General features: G+C 47.3%; 1 protein-coding gene across 1 annotated transcript; it reads left to right on the top strand.

Annotated features, from left to right (window-relative positions):
• The first annotated feature begins 3,443 nt into the window (after positions 1-3,443).
• LOC125943176 (uncharacterized) lies at positions 3,444-4,646 on the top strand. Its single transcript, XM_049661683.1, has one exon. The coding sequence runs from the start codon at positions 3,444-3,446 to the stop codon at positions 4,644-4,646; it is 1,203 nt and encodes a 400-aa protein (XP_049517640.1).
• The last annotated feature ends 15,007 nt before the right edge of the window (positions 4,647-19,653 follow it).

The following is a 19,653-nucleotide window of genomic DNA, read 5'->3' as shown; positions in this document are numbered from 1 at the left end:
TTTATCCAATGTCTACTGGAAAAGGGCAGAGACACGCTGAAAAAATGTCAATGTAAAGGCGAACGCTCAGTGTTCAGCTGCACTGTCGTGGCTTGCTACAGCCCGCAGAAAAAAAAAGTGCCAATGTAACGGCGAACACTCAGCATTCAGCTGCACTGTCGTGGTGGCTTGCAACTACTGCGCTGTGCGGATTGTTGTGATTTAGCAGTTTGCATTACCACCTCAAATTTCTGTAAAATACAAAGGAGACCGGCTTCCTGCTTGAAGCCAACCTGCACTTCGGGTGCATATTGAACTTGTCCCATTAAAAGGTTATTGGTTAGTTATATGCTTGAGGAATTACCTTATCATACTGTGGCTAGGGATTCAGCAGCTACCTAATAAAGACAAAAATCTTGCTGTTTGTATGCTAATTTTAGGAGATGAAGTACGGTATGCAATACATAAGTGTGAGTGATTAGAGGGAACAATATAGGCGCACAGGCAATAGTGTGAGAAGTGAGCTTCACAATACTCCATAATAAAAACGAGAAAAAGATACACATCTCGAGACCTCATGCTTCTCAACGATTATCTTAAAAAGGCAAACTGACTAGATTAATATACAGTCTGTACAGAGTTTATCATGCAGTTACTAAAGTCAGGGTTATATTTAGCTCAGAGGAGGCTAGTTAAAGGTAAGTTCATTAAACTGAGGGCCCCCCCGATCACCAAAAGTTATATGCAAGTGATTTGCCACTAGAAATCATGAAAATGGCACACACAGTAAAATGATTGCATATTACAGAAACATATCCTACAACACACAATGCAATGACAGTTTTGTACGCACCTTTGTAAAAGCACGCAGATCAGGTGCTTTATAGTGGTGCTCTCCAGCTTGCAGCAGTGCTGCAGGTTCCTGTGGGATGCCTCCAGAATCCGCATAGCCTTCAACTGCAAGAAATGAATAATTTATTGCAATGTGAATCTAGAAACCTGTCATATCAGTGTAATACTGAATTGAAAAGAGCCTCACACTAGCAGCTACATTAATGTGCGTCTCGTACGAATCTGTCTTCACTATATCTCAGGAGGTTCCACAGTTATGTTGGAACAAGTGAGATTCCATGCGGGAATGCAGCAAACATAAGACTACCAGAAAAATCACCGAAACTCAAATATGTAATAAAGCAGAAGAGCATTGGATTATGAAAAAAAATATTGAGCACATGAAAAGTCTTTTGAACCCTAGGCCGTGTTTGTTTAGCGATGATATTCCTTCTTGCTCTTCGTCAGTGATTTGACCGACGCGCCGCCCCTGTTATGAACTGGAATAGCCGGCCGTTCACGGTGGGTGGTAAGAATGACATAGGATAGAGCGCAAAGTAGCGCCACGAAATCGCAGCCCTTAATTACTACAAGGCACAGTCATTACCTATGACTGGAAGAGCTGGCATACTGTTCTTTAGATGAATATGTATATATAGTAAAACCAGCGTCTGATTGGGATGTCTCGATTAAAAAGAAACCTCGTCATTGCAATATCTGCGTATATCTGCCTTGCAATATAGAACACGACAGGTTCTATAGTTCAATATAGAATACAGACAGGTTCTCGCGATGCGGGCTTTGAAAGTGAACTGTATACAAAAAAAGTCTTCATACAAGCTAATATGTGCGCAAGCGTCAAACATAGCTATCCTGTGCCAACGCGTGAAGCCCATGACACATCGACGTATACACACCTGCAGTGTACTCGCGGAAATGCTTAAATATGGAATAATTTTCTGCCGGGAAACTACCCAACAAACAGTAACTTGCAGTGTTTCCATAATTCTGTTCCCATTCAGTCAGAGCTGTTGCGTTTGCACACCGCTTATCAGCCGGCGCCCAAGTCTGGCTCATCTATTCCGGACGATAATCTGTTTCGCGCATGTGCGCTGATATGTTTTCACTCGCCCTTTGATCACGGCGTTCCTTTATAAAGGACTGCGGATCACGCCGTTGGCGCTTCTTTTTCAACACCTTCTTTCGGCAAGCATGCCGCATTAAAAGTACTACGTTCTTCCTTCTCCCGGCTTGGAACCCAACTCGGCCAAACATAACATAGCAATCAGACGGGGTAGCATACTTCACAGGAAAATGCAAGTACGCGATAACATCAACAGAAGCTTTCGTAAAATTGCTTACTATATGTGCACCAGAAACATGGACCACTTACGCTCAGAATGCGCTCTGCTCTTGTTACACAAAGCTCATTACATGAACCATAAGCTACAACAACGCGCACAAGCGCCAAACTTGCTCTTTCAAGACGTAGTCAACAAACGCTCTTTCGTCTCATGGGTACCGTGGCACCAACTCTCGGGCGCAAACACTGTAGAGCTGCAGTGAACTACAGCACCACGGGAGCAGTAAGACACTGTTGACACTGGCGTATCGCACGAAACCCACGGCGAACACACGGCATTTCACGAGTCCAGAGGTTGTGCGATGGTTAATGCACACGATAAGAAGCACATTTTGCCTAGGCACTTCTAACATAAAATTCAACTACCACCTCACTGCAACGAGCACTCGCGCACAGCCAACGTGGTCCATGCACTACAGCAACTTGGATTGGATTGGATTAATTGGCAGCAAAACACTGCAGCAGCGCCACACTGCGGTTAACGAAAAGGAACCTGCCTCCCTGATTCGCAACGCTTCAGTAGCATAGCCTTCGAGATTCGCATTTGTCATTCAAGGGAAGTCGTAGCTGAAGCATGAGCCAATCCACCCGCCGCCTGTTCGGCTCCGTCTGTTTGAAATGACGGACGGTCTACGGGCTAATATGACACTTACCGAGCAGATATCCGTGGTCACCGCCCATATACACGTTAATTATGGCGTCAAGTGTAGTGTTTTCGAGAATATGTGCCCTCATCTTGAACTGATGAGACGATATTTCCTCTTAGCGTCAGGAATAAAGGTAACAAAACGTGGCGATGGCTGGCGTGCTAAAGCAGCTGAAGCTTCGGCTGAAGTGCAACAGGCATACTGCTTGCACGCAAGCGCAAACAAACAGATACGGCCATGCCAGGTACACAACTGACTACTCAGTAAACTGACAATCGTAAATTATTCACTTCTGTGCCCAAGCAAGCATTGACGGAATCCTTGCTGCCGTACGAATCCCGCCAATATATCAACACAACAATCACCCGCAGTTTTGAAAAGAAAGGCTCTTTTAACAGTGACCGCAGGTACTGCATTTGCGAAAATTTTGTGTATAGTTTGCATAAAAGCGTAAAGGTAAGGTTTCTTAAGAAGCCGAATTCCGAATAAAGGTAAGCGTCGTGAAAACAAATAAATGGCCTTACGACATGTCAGAAAGTCTAGGCATTGTATAGTTCCTACTGGTGCTACTATAATACGTGGAGTAGAAGAAGAAGAAGCCGAGTGGAACGGCTGTGCTTGGAATGCTCTCTGCTGGAAACAGCGTATCGGCCTCAGGCCGAGGATCGTCGACTCCGTTTCTGAATGAAGATGCAAGCTACAAAGTTGTCCTCCCGCGTCTACCAACCGGTAACGATGTGCTGAATTCCATTTTTCTTCATGCGGACTTGAGTGGCAGACCATACCGTGCTCCTGACTTCCGAGACGCTCTGCTTGAAGTAGTGGATACTGCAGATATTATAGGTGTAGGACAGTATCAGATGAGCCATGTATGGATGGTTACCTGCACTAGTAGTGCGGCGAAACATAAACTCGTCGCCTGTGGTGAGCTCCGTGTCAAAGGACTGAAGTGCATGGTGATAGATCCGGAGACTAAAAATATCAAGCTCAAATTACTCTGGCTTCCGCCTCACCTTGAAGCTCGACGGGTTGAAGAGGCGTTCCAGGCGTACGGTCAGGTTAAGTCTGTCGAGAGAGAGGTGTGGAGATGCACTGGTATGGAACAGTGGGTGACGACAAACCGGGAGGTTTCCTTGGTGCTCAAGGATACTGTCACCGTAAGCTCAATACCACACATTATGTCCATTTATGGACACCAGTGCCTGGTACTTATCCCCGGCAGGCCTCCGCTGTGCCTTCGTTGCAAGCGTGTGGGACATGTCCGTCGACAATGCAGAACGCCGAGGTGCTTGCAGTGCCACCGATTTGGCCACTCGGTGGACGCCTGTGTATCGACCTATGCCAATAAGCTTCGTTCTGGGCAACACAGCGCAGAAGAGCCCCAACTGGACCATCTCATGGATGCTACAGAGATAGTCGATGCTACCGGAGAAGCCACAGGCGGCATCAGGGACGAAGAACAGGAGTCTCCAGAGCCAATGCCGAGCAGCCATAGCATCCCAAGCGAAGCTACTGGCAATAACTCGGTTTGCACACATGACCTAGAAAACCTTAAAGAAAAGCCCCCCGATGGCGACAAGGAAGAAGAGGCGATGGACAGCAGTCAAGCGAGGAAGCGTCCGGCACCGTGCAACGATGAAACAACGGGGAGTGCAGTACAGGCACCCGAGAGTGTGCCTTCTAGTGCTCAACGGGTTCCCTCCCCTGGTGATGGTGTGCCGCGGCGGTTTTGTCAGCGAAGTAAGGAGAGTGCTATAAAGAAGTGCAAAGGGAGCAAGACCACAGATTTACCTGTGGCCAAGGGTGATGAAGAACAAAAGCTTTAGGTGAGCAAAATGGCTACCGCCTTCACCCTCCCCTTATGTGTAGCGACACTCAACGTGCGTGGGCTGCGGAGTATACGGCGTCAGCAGCAGTTACTCCATGTGCTTAGGCAGCATGAAATTGATGTTGGTGCAGTGCAAGAGACCAAGATTTCTTCTGCTACCGATGCTAACCTTGCGCTGCAAATTTTTCAACCAGATTATGAGGTGTGTGTTAGCCAAGCGTGTGGTGCTTCCGCTGGGTGCTTTTTGTTAGTTAGAAAGCAGTTGAATCACGCTTCATTGTCGCTACGTGTTGATGGGGAAGGACGCTTTCTATGTTGTGACCTCTCTTTTCGTTCCCGTAATTGGCGGTTTATTTGTGTCTATGCTCCCCTAAAAGTGAGCGACAGGAAGGCTTTCTTTCTGTCTCTTGCTCCGTTCCTAGACACTGACAGAGATTTGGTAGTTTTGGGAGACTTTAACTGTGTTTGTGATCATAGAGACCATTCATACCTAACAAAGCGTTATGATGCAAGTGCAACTTTGCTTCAGCAATTAGTGGAAGACCACAATCTAATAGACGTGGGAGCCTACACGCCTTCTTGCGTGCGGTTCACGCACTTTCAAGGCGTCTCTCATGCTCGACTTGATCGTGTGTATGTTTCGACGGATCTCTGGTCTCACATTCACAACTACGCCGTGAAGCCTACATTTTTCACAGACCATTGTTTAGTGTCTGTTTCATGGGGTCCCAGAAAGTTTCGCAAGTTTACTCCAAATTGGGAATTGTGGAAACTTAACACAGAACTTTTACGAGAGGAAAAATTTGTAAACAAAGTGAAAGAATTATTTCTAGAGATAACGCAATGTCGACAGCTCCCACTGTTTGCTCAATGGGAAATGTTCAAACAGAGAGTAAAAAATGAAGCGATTGCTATTTCATGTGAGCTATCTCAAAGAAAAAATGCAGAAAAACATCACCTTTATAATCTACTTCATAAGCTGCACGCTTTCGAAAGCCAGGAGCCAGGGTTGTATAGCGACGAGATAAATACAGTTCGAGCAGAGGTACAGAAATATGAGACGGAAACGTACAGAGGAGCAGTGGTGCGTTCACGCACAACTCGTTTCACAGATGAGGAGCCCACAAAAAGGGCTCTTGGTGATGAAAAGCGATACGCGCTTTCAAAGCAGATATTACAAATTGAATCTGGTGGTTCCATATATACAGAAACGTCGCAGATAATCACCATATTTGAAGATCACTATAAAAATCTTTTCACTGCAGTTACGCTTCAGCAGGATTACGAAGAAAAAGCCGATCAATTTATTTCTCTTATGCCACAATTACAAGATGATGATCGAGTCAGCGTTGACGAGCCAATAACTCGAGAAGAAATTAAGCTTGCTGTTGAAACTCTGCAGAAAAACAAGACACCTGGCCCTGATGGCCTTAGTGCCGAGTTTTATGTAAAATTTCAGGAATTCCTGTGTCCCTTTCTTGAGCAGGTTTTCAAAGACGCTTATAAACATGGTGAGCTTCCTCCGACTTTCTATCAGGGCCATACGACCCTAATCCCAAAGAGCACTGATAATGAAGTATTAAAGAGTGTAAACGGATATAGGCCGATATCATTATGTAACGTCGATTATAAAATATTTGCAAAAGTACTTACAAATAGGTTGCAGACAGTAATTGCTAAATTAGTTGGTGACCATCAAACATGTGGAATTCGAGGACGCTCTATACAAACAAATATTCATATCGCACGTTCAGTCCTTGAGTGCTTAGAAGGTAGCATGGATCAAGTAGCTCTTCTTCAGATTGACCTCGCCAAAGCCTTTGATAAGGTTCAGCACAGTTTTTTGTTCCGATTACTGCGACATCTGCAGTTAGGTGATGCATTATATAATGGTATAGCACTTTGTTATAAAGGGTGTACTACAAAGTTAATTGTGAACCGTACCCTCTCAGGTGTAATACAGGTACAGTCATCCGTCCGTCAGGGTTGTCCGCTCTCGCCTTTACTTTTCGCAATATACTTGGAACCTCTTTGCTTAAGCGTGCTTTATAACTCAAGCATTAAGGGATACAGGTATGCAGATGAAGAAATTAAAGTTCTAGCTTATGCGGATGACATTGCCTTCTTTTGCATCGATAAGCCCAGTATTACTGAGACAATAAACACTACCTTGCGTTTCTGTGAAATGGCAGGAGCTAGTGTAAATTTTGATAAAAGTAGGGGGTTTTGGCTAGGCATGTGGGCTCTAACTCCCTCTGTGTTCTCGAATATTCATTGGGATCAGTCTTCGCTGCGATATCTTGGTGTGCCTCTCGATAACTTCCGTAATAGTGGACCTCATTGGACATCCGCGATAACCACAATCCGTCGAAAGGTGACAACCTGGCAGGGACGCGACTTCTCCATTTTCGCAAGAGCTAAGGCGTGCAATATATTCCTGGCTTCTAAGCTTCTTTATGTTCTGCAGGTATTGCACTGCTCCCGCGTCCATGTTCAGGCATTCCACAGAATATTTGCATCTTTTATTTGGCAGTCATCATGGGAAGCCATGAGAAGGGATAATCTTTTTCTTCCACTTGAGAAGGGAGGTCTCAGTCTTGTGCATTTGTTTGTGAGACAATTGGTCATGCGATTATTTTACCTTAAAAATGTCCGTCATCCTTTCCTCCTTGCAGTTAACAGAACACGTCTTGCTTCACACCTCCCTTTTCTTTTTGTCACGACCAACTCTGCTCAAGAACTGCCGTTATGGGGCTTCCTAAAAGAACTCGTGGATACTATCTCATTTTTAAAAGCCAGATTCACGTTAGAATATTTATTTAGCGTTGATCGAACATCGCTAAATATAGCACTTGTAAATAACCTTTTCCCTGCACCTATGTATCGAAAGCCATATCTGTCTCTATTTGGTCAAGATGTTCTTTGCCGTGTTCGTCGAATGTGTATAACGCCAGCAGCGAAAACATTCTTCTTTAAGCTGCACACTTCCACTCTGCCAGTTAAAACATGGCTTCATGAGAAAGGATTATATGTACCGTGGAATACAAATTGTAGACTGTGCAGCCAACCTGAGACAATAGAACATTGCTTTATTCTTTGTCGTGATGCATTTTATTTTTGGGACATTTTACAAAGAACTATCAAAAAAGAATTTCCTCTAACACCTTACGGTATCCGGTTCCTTCCTTTCAAAAAGACAATCAGTAATGCACCATATGATTTGTTTATGTTATTAGGACTGTATTCATTATGGAGAAGCCGAATGATCGACAGACATGCCGAGCCACCCCGCTCGACAAGGTCTGTCTTTCGAGAAGAGGCTGCTCAAGTGCGGAGTGTTGTTGCAACCTTTGACCCCGTTCCTGAATGGATTTCGTATCTGGACGCTTGTGTTTGTTTACCCGATTTTTGAACTTTCATTCGACTGCCTAGCGCGTGTGGATTTGTTTTGTCATGTATGTATATATGTAACACAACTAATTTTCGCATATAACTACTAATATTTCCATGCAATAAAGAAAAAAAAATATAATACGTGGAGTAGTGGTAACGTCTCTGCCTCACACGCAGATGTCCCGGGTTCGAGTACCAGTCAGTGTACAACTACCTTTTTTTTTGAAGTAGGAAAACGTTATATACAATTTCACTGGGGCAGGCTAAGATATTTTACCTTAGCTGCTGCTAATTATATATGCACGCGTAATAACAAAAATTATTCTGTCTCCTCGCTTTCTCTTAAACTGCAGGAAGCAATTATCAGTATGACACTTAGTTTATTCGTACTAATTGTTGTATTACCGATATTGCATGTTATGCTTCTTTATTGCAGTGTTAAATGAGCAAATGAATGAAACAAATACAATTGTTATAATTTTCTTTACAACAAAAGTAAAGACAGAGCCTACCAACTTTCTTTAAACTTTCTTCAAACGAACTTGCTTCAAGCGAAAACAAGAACGGAGCCTATCAACTTTCTTTAATGGTGCTTTAAACAAGCTTTCTTCAAACGAAAATAAAAACAGAGCCTATTAACTTTTTAAGCTTTCTTTGAATAAACTTCGTACAAACAAAAGTTAAAACACAGCCTACCAACTTTTTTAAAACTTTCTTTAAAGAAACTTTCTTTCAACCGTAGTCAATACAGAGCCTACCAAATTTCTTTGAAAAACTTCCTACAAACGAAAGTTAAAACAGAGCCTAACAATTTTCTTTAAACTTTCTTTAAACAAACTTTCTTCAAACCGAAGTAAAGACAGATCCTACCAACTTTCTTGTAAGATGTGTTAATAGAAAGTAAAAGTATATAGAGTGTTACTAAAGTTGATAGAAAGTTGGTAAGAGTTCTAAAGAAAGTAAGGAAGTATTTTTGTATGGGTTTGTTAGTGACCCCATCGGGGCCAGGGGCAGACCGGCTGTTTAATTTGTGTAGGGCGGCTTGAATCTCAGCGACACTAAAATTTTCGTCCAGTGGGGGGATGGGGGCCCCGGTGTAGGAGCCGTGAGACTGCACTGGGTCCACGGGGAGATACTTGTTAGTAAGGTGGTCTAAGAGTTGGGCGCGGCCCTGCTTCTTCGTTTCTGTATAGAGAAGTTTAGTGAGGCGATCTTGTTGGGAAGAGCGGGTGGCTTGACTATCGAGGAAGTTTGAGAAGCTTCCAAGAAGAGGCACAGTGGATCTTGCCGTCAGCAGTATTTCACAGTTCAATCCACTGTTGACGGCTGAGGGTGAGGCAATGGGCTTCGATATCCTTGTTGAGGAGGGCTATTTTAGCACGGAGGCGCCTGTTGAGACGTTGCCCTTTCCAACGGGATAGGACGGATGTTTTAGCCGCGATGAGATGAGCTAGTCTGCTGTCCATGCGCTCGACGGGGGCACCGGTGGTAACGGTGCGCGTGGCTGCCTTGGTATCAATCAGATTGGAGATTTCGGGTCCATGCATCAATGTCCGCTATGCGTTCTGCGTGCGGGTCAGCGGATCGGTGCTTGCGAAATGCATCCCAGACAACCCAGGTGAACTCTCGGGGTTTGGCGGTGACTGCAGCTATCAGAGAGATAAATATGACAATGATGAAGTGGTCACTACCGCGATCATGTTGTGTGTTGCTCCATTGGGCGTTGGTGACATTCTTGGTAAATGTGAGGTCGGGGGTAGTGTTGTGGGAAGTGGAGGTACCGGGGCGTGTAGGGAACATGGGGTCGGTAATGAAAGTGTGGCCGAGGCCCTGAGAGTCTTGCCAGAGGTTTTGAGCCGCCGTCGTAAAGTAGCCATATCCCCATACCGTGTGGGGGAGGTTGAAGTCTCCACCGATAACGAGCGGGTTGGTGCCAGCTACGTTAAGGGCCTTCTTGAAGAGGGTCAGAAAGCGGCTTCGAACTTTGGCAGAGGATGGCTATACACGTTAAGGAGAAAAATACTTTCCTTACGTTTCCTAGTGTGTATAAGTTCAACGAGAAGGTGTTCGATGTTTCGGACGTGCAGACTGTGTTCAATAGCGGTGATTCTGTTGCGGACGAAGGTGCAGAGGCGGCGAGAAGCGTCTGACGGGATGAAAGGTTGGTAACCTGGGAGGGTGACCGAATCGATATGGGTTTCTTCAATCATGATGACGTCCGGTTGCCGGGTGAGGGTACGTAGGTGTTGACGCATGGCTGGTTGGTTGCGGAGATAGCCTGGGCAGTTCCACTGCCAGATAAGTGTATCGTTGTTAGGGTGGGCCATGATGGGGATTGGGGGATGCCATCATGGGCAGTGCCGGGGTTTCGCAGGCAGGGGGAGCGGGCATGGGGAGAGTTTGTAGGTGGTTTTGAACGTTTGTAACGCGCTGTGCCAGGGCGAGAAGGGTGTGTTGTACGGATTCGACTGCATTATGGAGTGTTTCCGTCGTGCTTTGTAGTGACACTAGCATGTCTTTAACCTCTGAGCGCACTTGGCCCGCCTCTTGAAGCCTCTTGAAGGGCCCGCTTTTTGGGGGCCGGTTTTCTTGGGGCGTCATGGCTAGAGGAGGGGGACACTTCGGCGGGTGGTGTAGGAGCGGGTTTTTTGGATTGTTTGAGGTCGCGAACCTCTTGCGAGACCTTGTGAATTTGGTTGCGCATAATGGCGTTTTCTTTTTTGAGGTGAGCTATTTCTGCGTTATCATTAGTGTTAGTGGGCGTTGGGGAAGGTCTGTTGCGACCCTCTCGCGAGGCGCCTGTAAGGGCTTCTGCGAAGCTCACCTCATTGGTAGGAGGCTTGGCAGGTGGCGTAGAAGTAGATCTGGATCGGGAACGGCGCTGTCTCGAACGTGAAGGGGTCCGGGAACAATGTTGCCTCGAGCGTGATGGAGACAGCGATCTGGAGCGGTGCTTGTAGTTCATGAGCGGGAAGTCACTTTATTGAAGGGTTACTTGCATTGCTGCTCGGCGTTCGCCGATGCGCTTGCGAATAACGTACGGTGTCTTGTAGCGAGCCGTGCACGATTTGTCTGCCGTCAGATGAGGACCGCCGCATAGCGAGCATTTGGGGTTACACGTGTGGTCGGGAGGTGGGTTGCGGTCTCCGCAACTTCGGCAGATCTTGTTATTGGGAAAAGGGCAAACATCCATGCGGTGTCCGAGGCGGCCGCATTGGTAGCAAATTTCTATTTGCTTGCGGTGTAATAAGCATGGGATTAAGGTGGCTCCGTAACAAACCAGATATGCCACGTCGGGGCCGCTGAAGGCGATGACAACGATGGTTGTCGTTCCAATGCGTTTTGCGGCTAGTGCGAGCGGGTTGCGGGTATTTACGATATTCGCGTTGATTTGCTGTGGGGTATCGGTGAGGGGGATTCCGCGGATGACTCTCTTCGTGGTGTCTTCGGCAGCCGTCTCATACGCGTTAACATCGTGCGTGACCCCATTGACTTGAATGGATTTTATGCAGACGTACCAGTCGGCGTTCTGCGGGCTTGGCGTACTGACAACGACAATGTTTTGTTGGGTGTTGGGCACACGGTTTCTTGTTGAATATCTGCTGGGCTGAGCTGTGCGGCTTGGAATACGGCTGTAGTCACGGTAGGACTACCAATTTTGGCGATGTTGAGGGCTACCTTGGGGTGAATGATAATCTTGATTTCGTTGGAAGGTAGCGGAGCCATGCGTCCAGCCTTGAGAACTTGCGGTTTGACTGGTGGCCTGGTCTTGGAGCGAGAGCGAGTGCTTGAGGTTGGGGGGGAGTCACTTTGGGAGGAAGAGTCGACACTCAGCTTCGCCGGTTGGCGAAGGCGAGTTGTTCGCCAGTCCATCTCGGCGGTCTCTTCGAGATCGTCCATGCTGGTTGATGGGGCAGAGAACTCGATCGGTGATACGGAGCTCGCGCGAGTGCGCGTCACGTATCTGGCACGCAGCCGGTGCACCTGGGAGCCCGGTGCACGCGCGGCGGTGACGTGGTCGATCCACAAGAAATGTTCGTAGCACAGGAAAATAGAATGTCCCACCTGAAAATGAGGTGTCGACAGAGTTCTGGTAGATTCACAGATCGACTGGTGTAAAAATTAGGCAACAAGACACAAGAAAATGCAGCAAAATCATTTCACGAACACGGAGCCGACGTGAGCACGTCTGCACTACTCGGCGATCGCAGCGCCTCTCCTTGTGAAATTAGGAAATATTTATTTCACAAATATAACTTCATATATTTAATTTCACAAATATATATTTCACAAATATATTTCACAAATACAATTTCACAAGGAAATATTTATTTTGCTCTATATAAAAGCTCGTTCCGCGCTTTTGCTGCGTTCATCCAACGTTGTGACCTTACGTAAGCAGTAGTTCCCGTATGAAGATACATCGGACGGCATCAGCTGAAAAATAAATTACAAGCATGTTACATTTACAAGCATGGAACAACATGTTACAAGCATGTGGAATTTTGGTTTTAGATATAGGAATACTGCGTGTAGAGGCGAAACGTGCTAAAGCGGTGAATGGGCGGCATTACAAACAAAAGCAATTCGCTTTTACATGCATGGCATAGAAAATATCCGACTCATCCCAAACATTTCCATAAAATATGAAAACATCTGATTTCCAAGCATTCCACCATTTCCGGGCATTATTTTCTGCACTTAAGCAGTACAAATACATGGGCGACTTCGCGTTTCCAAAACTTGGCGTCGGGCGACGCGACGGTACGCTACATACACAGAGACGCATGCAACAGAGGCTCCCAGGCGGACCATGCTAGACGTTCGCAGAATGGCTTCTAGTCGCACTCAAGACAAATGCGTGGCTGCAAAGCCTGTTTTCAGTCCTTTAGAAGACGGAATTTTCGAATTGCAAGTCTCCCATCGCGTTTTCGGCAGGTGTGAGTACCGAAAGAAGGTATATGTTGTTTCAGGGCCACAAAAAAACGTCACAAACTTGTCCCTCTAAGATTAATTACACGCCAAACTAACTTTGTCACCACGGCCGAGCTGCTTATCGCTAACTGCTTCACAGCGCGCTGTGCGGCCAGCGTGCCTCAAAAGTACCCCAAAAAGTAACGAAATTACTTTTCAGTAATGTCTGGCGTCAGAGAAAGCGGCACAAACTTCTCCTAGCAATATGCACTAGACTACGCCCCACGGCCGAGTTGGTTCTCGCTAACTGCGTCACAGCGCCCTGTGCGGCCAGTGTGCCTCAACAGAACCGAAATAAGTTACAATAATCCCCTATAGGAAGCGTCGAAAACATGTCCCAGCACGATTCATTACCTCAAATTACCTGCGCCAGGACGGCCGAGCTATTTTTCGCTAACTGCTTCTTAAGTCACGGTCCAGTGCCGTAAGCCTAATTGCGTCGTAGACTGTGAAACAAAATTTCTCACCTTGCCTTAGTCCAATAGTGCAGTGGTGTCTTGTCCCATGCAGAAGGAACAAGGGAAATATACCTGAGGCTCTATTCTGGACACGCATGGCGGCTGCACGGCCGCCATTATCCGCCATCTTGGCTGTCTCATTGGCTGTCCAGAGGTCACGTGTTTTGAAATTTGTGCCGGGAAACGGAAATTTTGAAAAATGCAATTTTGCGTTCTCGTCAGAATGACGAAACATGACGTGGAGCTGCAAGTTTTATCGACTAATATTTTTGTGGTCCTTGGCACCTATATTGCGACTTTAGCGCTTTAAAAAGAAAGTGGACGGTAGCGTGCAGAAGCTCGTACAATGCATCTGCAATTTCGCGAATATGTGGTGGCGTTCCAAGACAGCCGGCATGTCAGCTTGTTAATTGGCTGAAGGAATATCCCGCGAGGAGCGTCACAGGAAGGGCCGTTTCGTAAACGTCAATTTGACGTTGCGTGACGTTGCGCTGGGCCGCCATTGCAGAGATTTTCCGCCATAATTTGTGGTGCGACGAGCCGCGCGAATTATGGTAATGAGCGGCCATATGCAATGGCAGTGGAGAGGCAAGCGTATCGCCGCATTTTGCCTGTCATTTGGGGCCATGAAAATCTTTTGTTCACAACGCGTGCTCATAGCATTTGCATCGCTCTCGGGTGGTGGTGGCATTTGTGTTTTGAACCATCATTTTTATTAAAAACACGTTTATTTGAAATAATATTAGTTGAAACTAGCAAACTTCTTGCGACTTTTTGCACTTTTCGCCACTGCGTTTATATTGTAATCAATATTAATGTCTTTTCGCGTCAGCAAAGGCTATGACAATGGCGAAATTTTAATTTATAAAAATAAATGTACGCAAGGCGGCGTCTTGAAGTTTCCTCTCGCGGTGCGAGTAAGCAGCGAAGTGAACAAGAGAAGGCAGTGCCGGCGCTTGCGTCACGCAAGCGGATACCTGTGGCGCGCGCAATGCTATCGATGATATTCGGCCGCTTCTCAGCCAGACTACTCGGGCTGTCACTTGCGGATCACGAGATAGCCATAACGCAGCCTAGAGCGTGCGCTGATCATCACTGACAGGTCGCGTATGTTGTCTCAAGGTAGAGAGCAAGCGCGTGGGCGCCAATATACGATGACTCATTCCGTTTCCCGAGGACACGCATCCTACCTAATGAAGCAGACGACAGCCTGCGCGCATGCAGACGACGGAAGCGAGAAACGATTTTGATGGAATAATCGTACGCTTTGAGCTAGCTGCTTTATTTTTACTGGGGAGGAAAACTGTTTTGCTTTATCAGCCACGCTATGTTCAATGCCTACATTACAGTTGCTTAGGCGAAACGTCAAATTTTCGTCACGTTACGAAAGCAAATCGGGGCTATCGGCGCCATTTTGTAAGCGTCGCGCGTACGTCACGCTTCGAAGAAAATGGCGGAATGTCCAGAATAGCGGCTCTGGTAGCGAAGCTTCCATAGAGGCCCATCCGTTCAAAACATGGTGGTTCATCAGAGGTTCATGGGGCTTAGCGCCATCTGTGTGAGGAGGGAACACTTCCGGCGGAAAAAAATAATTTGACGTCATATTCGTTAAAAACAGAAGTGACGTCATTTTGTTCTCATAGGCACGAAATTTGTTTTCGGAGGCCTGCCATTTTAGCTGTATATTCAAATGCCCCGCCATTCGACTTGATGGGCGTTTCGAGATTTCAGCGCGGAAAGCGATGCAGGAAAAGATCAGCCGTACGGGTGTCAAAATTGCATCGCTGCACAGAAGATACTTGCCTTGGAGGCCGACGAACGCTTTGGGCGTAGAGTGCTCATCCTTTCGTCGGACGCCAAGCCCGTCGGCCAGCGCTGTCCCATGAAAAGAACTGAAGTAAACAATTATCTGGCGGTCGCAACTCACTACTTTTGACTGAACAGGTTAAGAAACACTGAAACTGTTCTCGTCACCAAATTCAGACAAATGTCGACAATCAAAGCAACACGAGGGTGGGGGCGTATTGTAATGCCACGTACACACTAGCGAAAAAACGCGCGCGGCTCGCCGCCGGCGGCAAGACGCGCGCCGCGAGAGCAGCCGCGATACGGGTTTTTGTTGCCGCGGCAGGGATCGCTCCTGGACCGATTTTTTGCGGTTTGCCGCGTGCCGCGGATGAAGGAGACCAATGAGAGCGGCCCGCTTCCGTGACATCCGCGCGGGAAACTGGTGCCATGCGGACCCGCCCGAGCGCTTGTTTCTCGTTTCGCACTATCATCTGCACGCGTGAGCTCCCGGATAGTTCGAGAAGGGGAGAGGAGTCTAGTCTGTCACGTGATTGTCGCAGCGGCGCGCCGCCGGTTGGTGTGGCCGCCCTGCCGCTGCGGCGTTTTGCCGCCGGCGGCGCGCCGCGCGCGTTTTGCCTGTTTTGCCTAAAGCCCCTATATATAAAAAGTTGCGCCATTCTTAGATCTTGCCGCCACCGCGCTCACCCCGGCGTTTCCTCCTTGCCGCATCCTGTCGCCCCAGCCTCCTCCGCTCCCCCATTGGCCAATCCGTGTCACGTGGAAGCACGCGTTGCGCTTTTGTATATCTTTTTCTTTCCAGCGCGCTCCGACTGCCATTGTCGGGCCTGTGAGACGAAAGTGCTGTAAGCACAAACGGATCAAACGTGTTACGGACAAGAACTTCGTTGTGATGGCTTGCTGCTGCGCCTTAAGTTGCCGCAACGGACAAGGCGAGGGCAAAAGGCTTTTTTTGTTTACCATCTGGCGTGCGCAAACGCTTGCTGCACACTTGATATTTGCGCCGTCTCGCATCGTCGCGTTGCTACTTTCAAAACGGCATTATTAAAACTAGTTACAGACTGACGAAGCAAAATCGCGCCTCAAAAATTTCTCCGCAGGGCGCGATCGAAGTTTTCCTCGGATTTCCTCTGGTAGCGCGTTAGCTGTCGTCTTCCACGGCAGGCCCGACGCAGGCGGCACCACTGTCGATATCGCGCCTCGATCGCGCTGGTCGCGCCGAGCGCGACAGTGGAACGGAGGAGAAGGGAAGTGGATGGCGCTACTTTTTATATATAGGGGCTTTAGTTTTGCCGCTAGTGTGTACGTGCCATAACAGTGAACTTTACGAGTGGGCCTGCCTGCCCACTTCAAGAGTTACATTGCATTGCAAGTGATAGCAGCATCAACGCTCGCCGCTATCTGTAGGCGCTCTTACGGTGGGGGCTGAAAAAAGGTATTTATTGATAATGATCAAGTAAAATAGAGTTGTTCTTCATTCGCCATTCGTATATAAAATTGATTAGAAATTTTATTTTCGTTGAATGAATTTAATTAAAAAAATGGTTTTTTTCTTTCCCAATGATTGTTCCCTCCAAACATAGTCGCGCTTCAATCGCTGCTCTCATAAGCACCCTTGCTGATGTCGGTTACCATTGGTTCTGTACTGCTTTTTGCCGGAAGCCTCGCGACCTATGTGGATCGACCTTGGAAGGAACGCTAGAATACGCCGGAAGCCCAAAAAACCAGGCTACATTTATAAAGAAAAAGGAAACAGACAGGTCGCCTCGGGCGAGTGCTCAAGCGCGCGCGCAGCCGTCCTCGCTCGCTTCGGTGGAGTGTCTGGCGGATGACGCATGCATCTGGCGCGTCATTGGCCTGTCGCTAGGTAACTCAAGAAAAATGAGTCGCAAAGTTTAGGTTCATTTATACGCAAAACGTTTTATTTTTCACGGCAAAGAATTTAACAAATAAAACAATGTCTGGTAATTTAATTTCACTTTCTTTTTTTTTCGATATTCGCGGCAGCTAACGTTCGGAATCAATACTATAGCGTGACGTGTTTCCTGTTGCCAGTTTTTGCCGAGTGTCCCCTCTTGTTGAATTTCTTTCTCTATGGTTCCAGAGTAATCCCTGGGGCCCGCGTGTCTTGCAGAAAGTACTAGACCATTCGGGTCGCTCATACAATCAGATTACATAAGCGTCGGTGACAAGACAACGGATAGAAGCATCGTTATAACGTTCTAGAAATTTCCGATACATGCAGGTGTTTCCTGCGCCGAGCGATAACGTTTAACATTTGTTAGCCGGTGAAAAGCGGTCACCACTGAAAGATAAACAAGTACACGTGTCAATATATCGTGCAAAAACAATGTACGTCGTACCCTTTTCTCGGAAATTGCACCACCGGGGCCAACGTAATTCCTAAACTGCACTATATGTATACGAGTATAATAGAATATTTTTCTGCGAAACATATGGTACTAATATGGTAAATAATGTAATCGGTGAAATATTAAATTTGAACTTTAGGTATAATTTGAAAACAGCTATCCTGAAATAAAAGGTCGATTCATTCGTAGGCTTGCCGTCGGTGGTGGCGACAATGGGCTGACGGGTTACACGAGGTAATTTACGAGGTAACTTTAAATTTCTGAATTTTAGCGGGCTTGTTGTAGTAGGAAACTTGGAGCGAGCTCTCTGTACAAGCCATATCAACTTTTGGATCTGGAAAAATGCGTTTACCGGCGGAAGTGTGGCACGAGAAATTTCGCCGATCAGAGTGCGCAAAACCGAAACTGGCAGGCTGCAGCGTCCACGTAGCCGCGCCTCTCGAGCCGACGTCCTGCTTACAAGCCGATGTCCTGCTCGAGCCGGCGTCCCAGCGGCGTGCAGTAATCGTGTTGAGGCTCCATGCTTCAAGCTGTCGTCATGAGTCAAGAGCGTCGCCAATCAGAGGTACATCCTTCCGTGTTATCTTATGCAGGGAATAATAATCAACACAAAATCGAACGTAACCATTCTTCTTCATTACTAAAGGGACAGGAGAATCCCAGAGGCTCTGGATTACGCTGCTGCGAATCATTTTGTTGACCTGTATGATAACGACATGGCGCTCCGGACCAGACACGCGATAAAGTATTTGGAGCAGTGAGTGGTGTGGGCCAGTATTGACGCGGTGCTTCACAGTGAATAATCGTCCTGAAAAAAGGCTGCGCAATTCGAAGGATGAACGAAACTGATGCAGCACACGAAGCAGCTGAATACATTGTTTACGCATGAGGTTGGCGGTAATGGAAGGACTGAAGGCATCCGTAGATATTTCATGGGGGGGGGGGGGGGGGGGGTAGTGTGGTGAGGGAACTGATTTTGACGTAGAAGGAGGAATCCAGCATTGCATTTTTCAGTGACTCGATGGGCTGGATGGGACCAAGGCATTCATGACGAAACACTGGAAAGGCAAGTGCGTTATGGACAGTATTGAGTGCGCTAGAAGCATTGGCAACGATGAGTGTGGAGGAGCGTAGCAGCAGCGAAGGGCATCTTTTCGAATGACAAAAGCGTGGACTGGCGTGAAGAGGACCGTGATGTTACTGAGAGCGGCACAAGTCGTATGAGTTCCTCATGTGTCATCAGTGACCTCAGTGTTATCATCAGTGTCATGTTCATCAATATCCTCATGCAGAACCATCTTCGATGCAACAGGAGCAGGCGCCTCAGAACGGGGGAAAAACGACCACGGCACGGGTGCAATCATTAACGGCTTTGGGGCATGAAAGAAAGTCCCACCCCAGAATGACTTCATGAGAACACAAAGACTGCACGGTGAACTCGATGGTGTACTGCACGTATTCCGGCTGCACACATCCCTGAAGGCTGAATTTGCTGCGTTTTGGCCCTGCCAAGAGACACGCTAGAAATAGTCGTGTCTCTTGCATTGTCCTTTTTCTTAAGAAAGCGCAGAATGTAGGGTCCATAATGGAAACTACAGTGGCTCTGTCCGCAAGACTAAGTTGAATAATACCTACGACGAATACATTGTCATGGTTTGATGAAGCGCAGTTTCTCACCTCAGGAAATGCGGCGTTTAGCTTTCCTTATCTCAGGGCAGTAGACGGCTGGCATAGGTTATCTGTCTGGAAGGAACTCGCGGTCAGGGGCGTACGTAGCGGTAGGTTGGTTGAACAACGTACTGTGGTGCCCATGGAAACTCTCCAGTTGGCGGTCTGCGACAGCGACAGAACGCAGTAGAAGTGTTTTAGCTGCGCGCTGGCTGTCCGCTCCGCTCAGACCGGCATATACTAGCAATGCCACACACCGCCTAGCGGGAACGCTATTGTCGCTTGCGCACAACGCTCACACCGGCCGCGGAACGAAGACCGCATCCCTCGCTCC

The sequence above is a fragment of the Dermacentor silvarum genome, chromosome 1, assembly GCF_013339745.2.
Source record: "Dermacentor silvarum isolate Dsil-2018 chromosome 1, BIME_Dsil_1.4, whole genome shotgun sequence".
Classification (NCBI taxonomy): domain Eukaryota; kingdom Metazoa; phylum Arthropoda; class Arachnida; order Ixodida; family Ixodidae; genus Dermacentor; species Dermacentor silvarum.
The sequence above is the reverse complement of the archived record's forward strand: the minus strand, read 5'-3'. Positions and strand labels throughout refer to the sequence as shown.

Excerpts from the sequence above, each read along its gene's own strand:
- LOC125943176 (XM_049661683.1), top strand. The coding sequence starts at position 3,444 with ATGCTCTCTGCTGGAAACAGCGTATCGGCCTCAGGCCGAGGATCGTCG.